General features: G+C 36.1%; 1 protein-coding gene across 1 annotated transcript in view; it reads left to right on the plus strand.

The window, feature by feature from the left end:
- The window catches only part of CFAP47 (cilia and flagella associated protein 47), a 596979-nt gene that overhangs the window by 286543 nt on the left and 294790 nt on the right, over positions 1 to 15646 (plus strand). The window contains exon 49 of the mRNA XM_087871295.1: positions 13402 to 13513. Within this exon, the coding sequence (XP_087727421.1) occupies positions 13402 to 13513 (112 nt within the window). The remainder of the gene's footprint in view (positions 1 to 13401; positions 13514 to 15646) is intronic.

Raw genomic sequence — 15646 nt, forward strand, 5'->3', positions numbered from 1 at the left:
ATGTTTGTCTCCTGCAATACATCATTAAATATTTCTAACATTAGCCCTCCTATTTGATTTGTTGTATTCTTATATAGTTCAATCGGTAATCCATCAGGGCCTGGGGTCTTATTATTTTTTTGTCTTTTTGTAGCCATCCCAAATTCAGTTTCAGAAATTGGTCTGTTCAATATTTCTTTTTGTTCGTCTGTCAATTTACAAACATTTATTTCCTCCAAGTATTTTTTAATTTCCAATTCTTCTTTTTTTTCTTGTGTATATAATTTAGAGAAGAAATTATAGATTATTTGTTTTTTATCTTCTTTTCTGTATCAAATTGCCCCTTCTTCATTTTTCAGGCATTGTATCGTTCTTTTGTTCTTTTCTTTTTTCAATTTGTAGGCTAACCACCTACTTATTTTATTTGAATGCTCAAAATAGTTTTGCTTTGCTGTCTTTATTTTCCAAGCTACTTCTTCCTGTGTAATCAAATTTAATTTATGTTTAATTATCCTTCTTTCCTCTTTAATTTTCTTGTTTTGGGGATCTTTATATAATTTTTCTTCTAATTTTTGGAGTTCTTCCTGTAATTTATTTTGTTGTTGATTTTTCTCTCTCCTTTTCTTTGCAATATTTGCAATTGAGACCCCTCTGATGTAAGCTTTTAGAGTATCCCAGAGATTTTGAGGTGAGGTATCTTCTTTTTTATTTATGCTCAGAAAGATCTCTATTTCTTTTTCCATTTGCAATTTATATTCTTTCTCCTTACATACATATTGATTTAGAGTCCACCTTTTATATCTTTTTTGTCCCTTCCAATGAATTATTATAGGGTTTATGGTCTGCCCATTCGTTTAATCCAATATCTATTTTTTCAATTTCCAATTGCAATTGTGTTGACATCCAGGCCATATCGATCCTGGACCAAGACTGATGTGGATGTGAATAATAAGTGTAATGCCTCTCTTCTTTATTGATTTCTCTCCAGGTATCTTTTAAACCTAATTTTTGTGTCATATTGAAAAACTCTTTTGGTAGTATTTCTTTCTTTTCTTTTTTGGTTTTCTTCTCAGTATGATAGTCTTTTTTAGTATCCACTATAGCATTATAGTCTCCTATTATGCAAATTTTTTCTATCTCCTGTTCTACTATTTTATTATGTAATTTTTTTATAATCTTGCTGATTTGAATTTGGAGCATATATCACAACTAATAAAAATTGTTTGGATTTGGTATCTAATTTGACCATCAAAATTCTGCCTTCATCATCTGCATACTTTAATTCTGATTTTATTCTTTCTTTTATGTACACTGCTATTCCCTTTTTTTTGTTGAGATAGAGACACATATAATTTCCCTAATTTCTTATTTTCCAATAATTTTTGAAAGCCTTTTTTTATGTGAATTTCTTGTAAACAAATAATATCTATGTCTAACTTCTTTAATTTTGAGAATGTTTGTGTTCTTCTGTATATTTAAACCATTAATGTTCACAGAAAGTAATGATATTGCTTCTTCCATCCCTTACTGTACTTGTTTTTTTGTATTTCTTGTCTCTCTCTTAACACTTCCTCTTGCTCCTTCTTTCATCTTGTTCTTTTTCTTGAGCTTTCTTTGATTCTTTCTCTCTTTATTTATTTATTTATTACATTTCTATACCGTCCTTCTCCCGAAAGACTCAGGGCGGTATACAGCCATGGTAAAATAATACCAACACAAAAATTAAAAACAATTTAAAATAATTTAAAGCATTGGCCGTATTTAAAACCCCTAGTTAAAACCCCTTTAAAATCATTAAAACCCACTTAAGTTAATTCATTCGGTCAGGCCGGCTTGCTGAAACAATAAAGTCTTCAGTGCACTACGGAAGATGCGGAGGTCGGGGATCCTCCTTATGTCCGGGGGCAGCTCATTCCATAGGGCAGGAGCCCCCACAGAGAAGGCTCTCCCCCTGGGGGTCGCCAGCTGACATTGTTTGGCCGATGGCACCCTGAGGAGGCCCCCTCTGTGGGAGCGTATCGGGCGGTGGGAGGCATACGGTGTCAGAAGGCGATCTTGTAAGTATCCTGGTCCTAAGCCATGGAGCGCTTTGAAGATGGTGACTAGCACCTTGAAACGCACCCGGAAGACCACTGGGAGCCAGTGCAGCTCGTGCAAGAGAGGTGTTACCTGGGAGCGACAGGTCGCCCCACTTGCGCGGCCGCGTTCTGGACCAGTTGGAGCCTCTGGGTGCTCCTCAAGGGGAGCCCCATGTAGAGAGTGTTACAGTAGTCCAGATGGGAAGTGACAAGGGCGTGAGTGACCGTGCGTAAGGCAGAAAGGGACGCAACTCAGAAATCAGGCGAACCTGATAAAAAGCCCCCCTGGCCACGGCCGTCATATGATCGTCTAAAGACAGCCGCGTATCCAGGAGGACACCCAAGTTGCGAACCCTCTCTGAGGGGGGTAAGATCTCATCCCCAATAGCCAGCGATGATACTAGCTGGCTATATCGGGGCGCCGGAAACCACAGCCACTCAGTCTCGGAGGGGTTGAGTCTGAGCCTGTTCCTCCCCATCCAGATCCACACGGCCTCCAGGCATCAGGACATCACGTCAAGGGCATCATTGGGGTGGTCCGGGGTAGAAATGTACAACTGCGTGTCGTCGGCATACAGTTGACATTTCACCCCAAAACCACGGATGATCTCACCCAGCGGCTTCACATAAATGTTGAACAGGAAGGGCGAGAGGACTGACTCTTGCGGCACCCCACAAGTAAGGTGCCTTGAGGTCAACCTCTGCCCCCCGTCAACACAGACTGCGTACAGTCGGAGAGAAAGGAGGGGAACCACCACAACACGGTGCCTCCCACTCCTAGTCCCCCCAACCGACGCAGCATGATGCCATGATCGATGGTATCAAAAGCCACTGAGAGATCTAGGAGGACCAGGACTGAGGAGCATCCCCTGTCCCGAGCCCTCCAGAGATCATTGACCAATGCGATCAATGCCGTTTCCATGCTGTAACCCGTCCTGAAGCCCGACTGGCCCGGATCTAGATAGATAGCTTCATCCAGGTATTGAGGAAGCTGTCGTGCCACCACACTCTCAACAACCTTCGCTGCGAAGCGGAGGTTGGAGACTGGATGGTAATTAGCTAATATAGCCGGGTCCAGGGAGGGCTTCTTGAGGAGGTGCCTCACCACCGCTTCTTTCAAAGCGGCTGGGAAGACACCCTCACTCAAAGGAGCATTAATAATCCCCTGAAACCAACCTTGTGTAACCTCCCGGGAGGCCAGCACCAAACAGGAGGGACATGGGTCCAATAAACATATGGTAGTGTTGAGTCTCCCCAAAATCCTGTCCAAAATCCTTTCTATTTCTTCTTGTTGTTCCTCTTCTTGACTTTTACTTTCTAAATCGTCCTTACTTTCTTGTTCGTCTTCCAAATAATTTTTATAAAACTGTGCTTTTTCTACTGAGTCAATTTTTTTTTTTTTTTGCTTTAATTTATATGCCGCCCTTCTCCGGAGACTCATAAAGACAATACAAGAAAAAAAAAAAGAGAAACAAACTAACTAACTAACAACTAACATTGTTTCAGCCTATCATCTGACTTCTAGAAAACTGTGGCATCCGTGATTATTTTCTGTTTCACCTCTATTTCTCTATTAGAGATCTATTTTATGTGCTTACTTATGACTTAACTTTATACTCTATTTTTAAATTTTCCTCTATGAGTAAGTATCTATTACTTCTATACATCCTTCTAATAACCGTTCTAACTATTAATACATACAGTCATATGGTCTACCTCCTATGTGATTGTCTGTGTTTCTTGGTTAGGTTTTGTGTAAGTATTATTTTATCAATCCTATCTTTCCATCTAGCCAGGAATACCATCTTTGCCAGACTGCATAATAATCAGTGTCCTCTTTCTCTTGTAACTCTTTTGTGAGTCTATCCATTTCTGCACATTCTGTTATTTTTGCAATTATTTTTTCTTCTGTTGGTAATAGTTCTGATTTCCAATTTTGAGCGTATACTATGCGTGCTGCTGTTAAGATTTGAATAATGAGATATTTTATCTCTTTAGTCTGTTGTGGTGTGATCATTCCGAATAAAAAAAAATCCAGTTTCATATCGACCTTCTGTTTTGTTATTTCTTCAATCATTATCTTGATTTCTTGCCAGTAATGTTGTGCTCTTCTACAAGACCACCAGAGATGGTAATATGACCCCTTTTGTGACTTGCATTTCCAACACATTGGTGACACATTTGGAAACATTTTGGCCAGACGTGCCGGTAGGAGGTGCCATCTGTAAAACATCTTGTAGAGGTTTTCTTTATATGGTATCGACATTGTCAGTTTGAGATTTTCTGTCCATAATTTGTCCCATTTCTCCAATTCTATGTTGTGGCCTATATTTTTTGCCCATGTTATCATATTTTCTTTGACCGTTTCCTCCTCCAATTTATAGTTTATTAAATATCTGTAAATTTTGGTTATCATTTTCTCCTCCGTACTTTTTAATATCTTGTCTAGTTCATTTGGTTTGGTCTGAAATCCATATTGTGTCTGGTCTGCTATATATCTTGACTTCATTTGACGGTATGGCCACCAATCGATAACTATTCCCTGGCTTTCCAATTCTTGCCTCATGTATAAGTCTCCTTCACTATTCAATAGTTCTTGGTAATTCCTCATTTTTCCTATTTCTATGGTGTTTGGGTAGATTAAGGCTTCCATGGTCGACAACCAATGCGGAATCTTAGTGTAGTGTTATTTTCTGATTTCTTGCCACGTTTTGTATAGTGAGCCTCTGATAATGTGCCGCTGAAAATACCCGTGTTGCTTATCTATACCGTCCCATAAGAAGGCGTGCCAGCCCCAATTTAGATCAAATCCCTCTAGGTATAATATTCTCTTGTTTTTTAAGTCTATCCATTCCCTAATCCAATTTAACGACAATGCTTTATAATATAACTTCCAGTCCGGTAAACCGAGGCCTCCCTTCTCACGGGTGTCCTGTAAGCATTTTATTTTAATTCTGGCCTTCTTTCCTTGCCAGATGTATTTCATTATTATCTTATTGAGATCTTTGAAGAAATCTTTTCCTGGGCCAATTGGTATCACTTGAAAGAGGTAAAGTAATCTCGGTAATATGTTCATTTTTACTGATGCTATTCTGCCCAAAAGTGACAACTGTAATTTGTTCCATATTTCCAGATCCTTTTTAATTTGTTTCATCAATTTAATATAGTTATCCTCTCTAATCGTTGTTGCTTTTGTAGTGATCCAAATTCCCAGGTATTTTACTTTCTTTACAATCTGTATTCCTAATTCTTCTTCCAATTTTGTCTCTTGTGTCTTAGTCAGATTTTTTGTCAAGACTTTAGTTTTTTGTCTGTTAATTTTGAGTCCCACTACTTTGCCGTATTCTTCTATCTTCTCCAGTAATTTAGTTCCTGCTATTTCTGGTTGTTCTACTACGAACACCACGTCGTTGGCGAAGGCCTGTAATTTATATTCCTCATTTCGTATCCGTAATCCCTTTATGTCCTCTTCCTTCCTTACCTCATTTAGTAAGGCTTCCAGCGATATTATGAATAGTAAGGGGGATAATGGGCACCCTTGCCTCACCCCTTTTTGTATGTCCAGTCTTTCTGTCATGTTCCCATTAATTGTGATTCTCGCAGTCTGGGAGGAGTATACTTTCTTAATCATTTTTAAAAATTTGTCGTCAACATCCATTAACTCTAATTGTGCTATGAGGAACTTCCAATTCAAATTGTCGAATGCCTTTTGTGCATCGAGAAAGATTAAGGCTACTTGTTTATCAATTTGTTGTTCATAATATTCTAGAACGTTTACGATTGTTCTCATGTTATTTTTTATCTGCCTTCTTGGGACAAAACCGTTTTGATCAGAATGTATATAGTTGTGTATAATTACTTTCAATCTTTGTGCTATAACTGTCATGAATAATTTATAATCAACGTTTAGTAGCGAAATCAGTCTGTAGTTCTTAACCTGTGTCCGGTCTGTGTCTTCTTTGGGGATAAGTGAAATAATGGTTTCGTTCCAAGATTTAGGAGTTTCTGCTTCTACTAATGCGTCATTGAGGACTTGGAGGAGTATTTCATCTATCGCTGACTGGCAGTTTTTATAAAATTCAGTTGGAATTCAGTCTGGGCCTGGTACCTTGTTGTTCTTCTGTTTCTTCCGGGTTTCCATCAACTCTGTCATCGTAATTGGTTTATTTAATATGTCTCTATGGGTTTCCTTCAATTTTGAGATATTTACTTCACGTAAGTATTCCTTGATATCTTGGTCTTGGATCTCCTCTTGTGGGTAAAGTTTTTGATAGAATTCTTTAACTATATGTTTTTTATCTGAATTCGTGTTACATATTTGTCCCGTTTCATCTTGTAGTTGATATATTATTCTCTTCTCTCTCTCTTTTTTCAGTCTGTACGCTAACCAGTGACCTGTTTTGTTTGCTTATTGAAAATGTTTCTGTTTTGCCATTTTCATTTTCTGTGCAATTTCTGTTTGCATGATTAAATTCAGTTAATGTTTAGTGAGGTTCAGATTTGCCTTTATTGTTTTATCATCAGGTTGTTTTTGTAACTGTGATTCATATATGTTGAGTTCTTCTAGTAAATTCTTCCTTTTTAGTTGTTTGTCCTTATTTTTTTTAGTTGTGTATGCTATGGTGTGGCCTCTTATGTAGGCTTTTGTAGTGTCCCATAGATTCTGTAGCGAGATCTGTTCTTTTGTATTTAATTGGAAGAATATTTTGAGTTCCTTTTTGATCATCCTTATATATTCTTTATCTTTTATTATTCCAGTATCCATCATCCACCTCTTTTGATAACCTTTCCATATTATTTTTATAGGATTGTGATCGGCCCAGGTATTTGGTACAATTTCGATATCTCGTATTTCTTTTCTAAGGTCTGGTGTCATCCTGGCCATGTCAATCCTAGACCATGACTGGTGGGGGCTTGAGTAGTATGTGTATTGTTTAATTTGTTTATTTGCCTCCCTCCACCCATCGTATAAATGGAATTCTTCGGCCATAACTTCAAATGTTTCCGGTAGAGTTCTCTTTCTAGTTTTATTTTTCCTGTTACTACGGTACTCGTCTTGTAGATTCACAATTACGTTAAAATCCCCAATAATGCAGATGTTTTCATATTCCAGGTCTTTAATTATGTCATGCAGTTTCTTGTAAAAATCCCTCTGGTTTCCGTTGGGTGCATATATGGATACTAGTAATATTATTTTTGTTTCTGTTTGTATTTCGATTATTAAGATGTGTCCTTCTGTATCAGTATATATCTGTTTGGTTTTCAGGTGATTTTTAACGTACATTATTACCCCTCTCTTTTTACAGTCTCCTAGGGATGTATATATTCTTCCTAATTTTTTATTTTCCAACGATTTTTGTTGCTGCCTTTTAATATGTACTTCTTGTAATGTTATGATATCAATATCAAGTTTTTGTAATTAGGTAAATATGTATTTCCTTTTCATTGGTGAGTTGAGTCCGTTTATGTTGATCGAAATAATTTTTAATTCTCCTTCCATCTTTATTTGGATTTATCTATTTGTTATTTTCAACTTTGTTGTGTTTCTGGTAACTCTTTGTGTCTTTTCCCTCGTTCCCTCTCTCTCCATTCTTTCTTTCTCCATTCTCCTTTTATCTTCTTGATCTTTTTCTTCTCTTTCTATTCGCTGTACCTCTTGCCTCCTGTGTTCCATTTCTTCCCTCCTCTCTTGTTCTTCTTCACATGTGAAATGTTGTTCAAAGAAATCTTGAGCCTTCTCTAGGTTATCGATCCTATACTTTCTGTCCTCCCAGGAAATAAGTAGACCTTCTGGCATTAGCCAGCGAAATTTTATTTTGAATTTATTTAACTGTGCAGTTAGAAAATTGTAATATCTTCTTTGGTCTCTTGTTCTTCTCGGTACTTGTTTGACAGTTAAAATTTCTCTTCCCTTGTACATGGATGTCTCCTCTCTCATTTTCCTATAAATCTCTTCCTTTATAGATTTCTTCGTAAATCTTATGTGAATTTCCTTGGGTAACTTATTCCATCTTGCATAGTTTGTATGAACCCTATATATTTCGTCTATTCCGATTTGGAGTTCTTCCTTATCCCTCTGGGTTGCCTTTCCCAGTATCTCAATCATTGTTTCCCCTATATCTTCATCCTTTTGCTCTTCTACGTTTTGGAATCGTAGATAAAAAGATGCCTTCTCCATTTCAAGATAAGTTAATGCGTCTTCCGTTTCCTTGTTAAAAGCCCCTTGGTCTTGTTCCATCCTTTCCATTCTATTTGTTGTATATTCTATTTTTTCTTCCACTTTTTGGATCCTCTGCTCATTTTCCACTATGTTTTGTTGAATTTGCTCTATCTTCTCATCTAAAGTTTTAATATTGTCCTTTATTTCACCCACATCTAACCTCAGTTCCTCATGGTTTTTCCTGGTCTCTTCGTGATTGTGGACCATCGTTTCCTGCATCCTATTCATTCCTTCCTGGATCATTGCTAAGGCAGCTTGGATATTCTGCATATTAAGAGCGGGGCTTGTCTTATCCTTTTCTGTCGTTTCAGCTGGTTTTTGTTGGGCCGGGGAAGCCATGAGTATCATTTGGCTTGATGGTATCTTCTTACTTGTTTTAGTTGTTGTTGCTGTGCTTGTGGTTGCCATTATTATTCCTTGTTTTATTGATTCCCAAAATTTCATATACTAATCGATACTTATAAGTCTATTTCTTAGATTTCCATCCAAATTTATCTTTCACTTTCACTTTTCAATATTCTTTCAATACTTTTCAATATTTATGAGACAATGATGAGGGAAGTTAACGAGACAACGAGGAGGGATTGAGGGAAAAATATAGTATTCTAATGTTCCATCAGTTGATTATCCAAAATATTAAATATTCAAGTACTTAATATAACTCTTATATTATTAAATAAATAAATATCAATTGCTCTTATCTTCTAATATGACTAATGTAGATATATGAGTATCATTTGCATAAATATAGTAATTATAATATAACCCAGTATATATCTTTTACTCTAAATATATAAAGACAAACTAACAAACTAACTAATTCACTTAATATATATATAAAGTTAGATTATGCAATCATAAATCCAAAATAAATTTTCAGAGTAACCTGTAAATATATATATTACTTCTTAATCACTAGTAGCAGATTATTTAATTACAAGTCTATAACCCTTATAAATTTTCTTCTCTTAGGTCACTCTCTTCTTTAGTTCGTTTATTTTTGTCTATTTTCCAGTTGTTTTATTTTAAATACTTAACATCCCAAGTGCCTTTTAAGTTAAACGTCCGCCTGTTCAATCCAATCCAAAGTCTGATGATTCAGGAAGAAGAGAAATTCTATGCAGTAAGTTGATTATTAAGTAACCAACTATAATCCAACACGATTTCCTTTCAAATGTCTAAATATTGTCTGAATATTCCAGCGTTTCTCATCCAAACTTTCCCGAAATAGAAATAATAGGGAAAGCAATGTTAATAAATCCAATACACTTCACGATCACTCTACTCTTTTTTTTGTATGCCCAATACACAATAAATATCCTCCACGAATTTCGAGCATTGACGTATCAAAATATCTTAGTCCAGCTGTCCGAACGTCTCCCAAACCAATTGTCCAAGTGTTAGAGTAAGTGTTGAAAAAGTCTGAGTCCAAATTGTCCGGTAAGTATTATAGATCCTAAACTCGCCACATCCTCACAATATCGAGTCAGTAGGGATTCACCGTCTTCTCTTCTTTAAATGTCCAAATAACTAACGATCCTGTGTCAAATATTCTCCAGCTTTTTGAGACTTTCTCTTCTCTCAGGATCTTACTGTAAATATTCTAAGTATCGTCCCAAAGTTCACACCATCAGCTTTCCTCTGGATTTCTTCTGTTTCACTGGCTGTCAAATTGTGCGCTGGCACTGCTAAGATGGACTCCCCCTCCATTCCGGTTTTCCACTTGCCGCTTCTCTCTCTATGTCCTACTTGCAGTTTCCTTCCACCCACCTTCTTTCGACAATTTAAGACTTTAGAGATACCTTTTTCAATTCTTCTTTTGTTCTCTCCTCCTATTTCCACCGATGCTTCTTTTACGATCTTCACTTCCTTCTAAACAGCTGTCACCGTATCGGGCCAGCCCAAATGGCTGGTTTTTCTTCGATCCAAGTTAAGGGGGTTTTCCTGAACCTTCAGGGGGGTTGCTGCCCTCCCTGAGGTCCTCAGAAGTTCCCCTTTCTTCTATCGACCTCTCTGGGGTCGATAGTGCCAAAATCGGCACTCAAATCGAGAATGGTAAGGGTTTTGAGAGCGGAGAGCCGTTCCCTTGTTCCTAACCTGCTGACGTCACCGCCGGAAGTCCTAATTACAGTTTTCTAATAGTATTTTCTATTTAGAGATTTTACCCTGTTTTAAACAATCCCTTTTTCCCCTCCTATATATATATTCCCCTTCAATTCTTAATCTTCTATATAACAATAAAGCCTTTTCAGCAAAACAGAATGTCCCCCTTCTCCGGTTAGAATTACTATTTCAGAAATAATCCAGTTACAATTTCAAAAATAATACTCAAACCAAAATTCAATCTTTTACAGCAAATTTCTCTCTTTAGAATTCTTTTTTTTTTTTAAGACTGCCTTCTTCTGGTTCTTTCACACCTTATTGCATCAGCTTGTCCATTTTATTGTTCTCACCCTTGCCACTCTTCACTCCACCATCCGATCTGTCCCACTTCTCAGTCTTACACCAATTTACATTCCACTGTATTTCCTGGTATTTATAAATCCACCGAATTTGATTGTCTATTTTTAATTTTCTGTCCACAGTTTTCTTCCTAATATTCTCTGTCCACCTACACCAATTTTATCAGTTAAAGAGAGGAAAGTTATCAGTTCTAATCTTAGTTCCAAAAATCACCGTATTAATTTACTCTTTTTCCGTCTTCCGTCGCAATAATCCTGGTTGTTACCTTGTATCTTCTTTGTTGCTTCTGCTTTCACTGCTTCCGCCGTCTTTGCTATCTTCGTTCGATCGCCTCCTTTTAAGTGCACTTCCTCTCGATCGCCGCTTTCTCTGCTCCCCACGTCTCTCTTTCTCATAATCTTTTCTTAAGTGTCACTTTTTCTTTCTTTCTCCGCTTTCAAACGATCACTGCTGCTGATACCACTCTTTGCTTCCTCACTAAGGTGGCCGCCGTTGCTCCTGATCTGCCTTAAAGGCAGATTTTTCCCTGCAGGATTTAAGGGGTCTGGCTTTCTTTCTCCAGGGCGCTAGTGTCTCACCCGAGAATCAAAGCCTTCCCCTTTAATATTCCAGACCCTCCAAGCCTGGAATTGCCCTTGACGGGACTCCAAATCAGGAATTAGCTGGGTTTTTGTGAGCTGTCAAAAGCACCCTCATCCACTCTGCGAGATGTCACCGCCGTCCGTACTCCATGTTTATTTTTTTACCTGGGTTCCCACTCTGACTTTAAAGATTTTATTAACTATGAAGGAAAGTTTCAAACCGTTGGATACGAGTTGTGGGGGCAAATAAATTTCATAAATAATAAAAATAAATCAACACTTATTTTCTGCACAATGATTTAAGCAGAAAAAAACCTGTCAAATCTCATCACAGTAGTGTTTTAAATGCAACAGAAGTGGTTTGCCCAAATTTGTATTGTTGCTGGCTTATAAGAACATTGTGTATGATATATTTATTTGGTGGGATAGCTTTTTTTTTAGTACAAAGTATGCTGATTGCAATAACAAAAGCAAATACCAGTGCCTGTATCTGAGTATACAGCTTAGACCAGTGATGGAAAAAGGGTTCTATGAACCACAGTGGCACAGTGGTTAGAGTCTACTACTGCAGGCTACTTCTGCTGCCTGTTGCCTGCCTGCAATTTGGCAGTTCAAATCTCACCAGGCTCAAGGTTGACTTAGCCTTCCATCCTTCCGAAGTGATTAAAATGAGGACCCAAAATTGTTGGGGGCAATATGCTGACTCTGTAAACCACTTAGAGAGCATTGTAAAGCACTGTAAAGTGGTATACAACGATAAGTGCTATTGCTATTGCTATATTGTTAATAGCTGTCTTTGGCTAAGCCTGGGAAGATTGGTCTGCTTTCCTTATTGCCACACGCTCCTGTTAATTGCTGGGTGAAAAATTGATATTCAGAAATACTCAGTCTCTTTCATTACTGTGTTAGAAAAATCTGTTGGACCTTTATGACTTCAGATTATTATTTTTATATTATAATTAAGATTGGTCTCAATCCCAACCATAAATAGGTCTAGATCTGATCTTATTTATATTAAGGATATAATTGTACTGGTATAAGTGCTGCCTTTAATTTTTGAGTGCTATGCTTCTTCCAGGGCCTGCACTGGAAGAAATGTAATAGTTAAAACAAATTAAATCAGATTTATCTGATTTTAATTTATACTTAATTAAAATTATATAGTTAAAATATTTCTCTTTAGTCATATATTCAATAAGTTTTCTCATTCTTAAACAATGAAAATTTTAACTTTTATAGATCTTTGCGGTCCATATCTTTAGATGGTTTCAAGAGCTGCATGATGTCTTGAGATTTCAGACTCTAATTTATTCTACTTGTATCAATTACACTATCTATCTCCTGAGAAAACAGTTTTTAACACTAGAATGGAAAGGAGAAAATATTCTTTTAAAATAATGAATGAATGAATGAATGATACACACACACTTATCATACATATACACATACCTCTAAAGTATCACTTTGTAATTTTTTCAATGATAAATGTCAATTAAAATGATTTGTATGTTACATTATGCATATAGAAGTATATTGAGTATTTCTTGCTTTTTAAACTTACTGTATGATTTTAAAGCTTTAGAAAAAGTCTTCATCTTGAAAGCTTCACTTTGTCAACATTTTTCAAAAGTTATTATAGTGGTACCTTGGTACTCATTTTTAATTGGTTCTGGAAGATGCGATGAGTACCAAACCAATTTTCTCCATAAAAAATAATATAGGGAGTCAGCATTGAGTGCCAAATTCAATGAGTTTCAAAGCAGTTGGGTACCAAGGTACCACTGTATACCTAATATGACAGATTTGAAATTACATCCCAGAAATTGTTTCCTTCACACAACAGTCAGTTAAGATGGATACAAGATCTAGATGATTACTAGATTGCAGCAAAGTGATCAAAGTGATAGCAGCAACAAACTGCCTTTGCAATGTAGTCATTTGCACTTTTATAATGAAGACCTGGTAGTTCTAATTAAGCATAGTAGAAAAGTACTGGGATTTGAACTCATTTTAAAAGCTAAATTTTCTATACTATTTGCAGGAAAATTGTAATGGAGCTTTCCCCCCCCCCTCCTATTAGGTATCTTCAGATCTTCCCATAGTGAGTGGTGAAATGACTTTGAAGGTAGAACCTGGGGATACAGCTGCCTATACTCTTAATATATCTCCATGGAAACGTGGAAACTTTAATGGTATGTTTTAAATTTAACCTAGCGTCATATTACAACTATGGGATAATTACCAGATTATTAACAAGAAGTGCTAGCCATTTATTAAATTATCTGATCTCTAACCCTTTCTATTTTTCAAAGAATCAATTGCAAAAGCTTTTTTTTCTTCCTGTTTTAAAGCCCATTAATATAATTCTAATCTAGAACATGTTTCCCAGAGTTTAGGAAAACTATTTTTCATTTTTTTAAAAATTCATTCATTATGTTGAACTTGGTTTGTGTCATTTATGTCTCTTGTGATTCAATTATTTAATTCATAGACAGATGTTTCTGTGCTACATTTGTCACAGTGGTTCTTAGCACTAAAGAGGGTAATCATTTTTTAAATAAAATAGCAACATTCTTGATGGGTAGCAATATCTGTAGAAAAAGCCATTGCTTGTGTTCTGGGGTTCTCATGATTTCCTTACCATTAATGTCAGTTATTTGGGACAAAACTGACCATGCTTATTAAAATATATCTTCCCTTTTAAAGTTATTTCATAATGCTTCACCATACTTTAAAACGTTAACTGATGTTGATTACTCAAAAGAAGGAAATGTTTAGTTTACCATTTGTGTATTTACCTATTCTGCAAATGTGAAATAACAAACTTCAAAAATGTTGTAACATTTTACTGCACTTACAGTCTCAGTCAGACACTGGAACATTTTAAAAAATATGACTTTTTTGCATGTGAAATTAAGAAATAAAGGGTTAGTTGCCTCTTTCCATTGCAGCCATTGTATTTTTCTCTCCTTTTTAATTGAAAGTGCAAAATGAGAAATTGGACTGATGTTTTGTCGCTGTCCCCTTTATGCTTCTGCAACCTTGTCATATTTATACCTGACATTTTTTTAAACTGAAAGTGCAAAATAGGAATAGGATAGGATTGATCACACAAAATGAATTATCTTAATCAAATAAATATGATAATATTGGCAGGATATGAGAAGTCTGAGTCCAATTCACATGCATACTTACCCATTGTATGATAATTTTATTAGTTTATTTTAAATGGAGATAAGAACACTTTAATTGAAATATAAACTGGTTAATTGATCAGTGAATTACAGAAAAGACTGAAAGGAGGTGGTATAGTCTCTCTTAATAGACACATGCAAAATTTAATATACATTTAATCTACAGATGAGGTTATAGCATGTGCAGGTTAATATACAATATAAAAGGTGAGATAGGTGAGACAATGGGTTCAAATATAGTGGTACCCTAGAACAGAAACTAAAGGATAATAGAAACTAAAACCCTTGCTTTAGCACCATCTAAAAAGCTGGAGTTACTTCCTTATTGTTACTTCCTTATTGTTTGTAGTTAGCTTTCTTGTGATTAATACTTTCACTGTCTCATTTCAGTTGCAGAATTCTTTTGGTCTGAGTGCTCCTAGCACCTAACTGATAAGAAATGGTTTTATTTTTTCCCCCTGAGAAGATAAACTTTGATTCCCAGAATACTTCTTCACAATCACTCTAGTGTCTTTAAGGGAAAAAAAATTCTCCAAGGTGGCTCCCTGGGACATCTAAGTTGTTAATAGAGAAACTATTCCATTCCCCTTTTCTAACTGCAGAAGAAAATACGTTTAGCGTTAATTGCTTAAAATATGGCAGGAGAACAGTTTTCCTCTGGGAATTGGGAATTCCTCTGGGATTTCTAATGTATTGTTAACCAATCTTAATAGTTGTTGAAGGGGCGTCTCCTATTAATGCAGATAGATCTGGACAGTTCACAACAAATGTCTGACTGCTGCTATATATTTTTTCCAATTCTAGTTACTAAAATGGATAATTCATTTTCTAAAATTTGTTTGATATGTAATGAGCAGATCATTATTTCATATCTGATGGTGATGTTGCAAAATTCAACACTTGATCCATACTGGAATGAAACATTTGCCACAATGAAAGAAATCTTAAAAAATGAATTCCATTTTCATCTTCTATAGTTTTTTTAAAATTTTATTGTACCATATATCCCTTACATCTCTAAGTTAGCTTTGTACATGTTAATTGTTTCAAGGATATTGTGTGGTTTTTTGGGAAAAGCTGTTAGCAAAATATAGCTGAAGGTTATTCATGTTAGCTAGATTAACAAATAAT

The sequence above is a fragment of the Pantherophis guttatus genome, chromosome 5 (assembly GCF_059756535.1).
Source record: "Pantherophis guttatus breed Tessera chromosome 5, ASM5975653v1, whole genome shotgun sequence".
In the NCBI taxonomy this organism is placed as follows: domain Eukaryota; kingdom Metazoa; phylum Chordata; class Lepidosauria; order Squamata; family Colubridae; genus Pantherophis; species Pantherophis guttatus.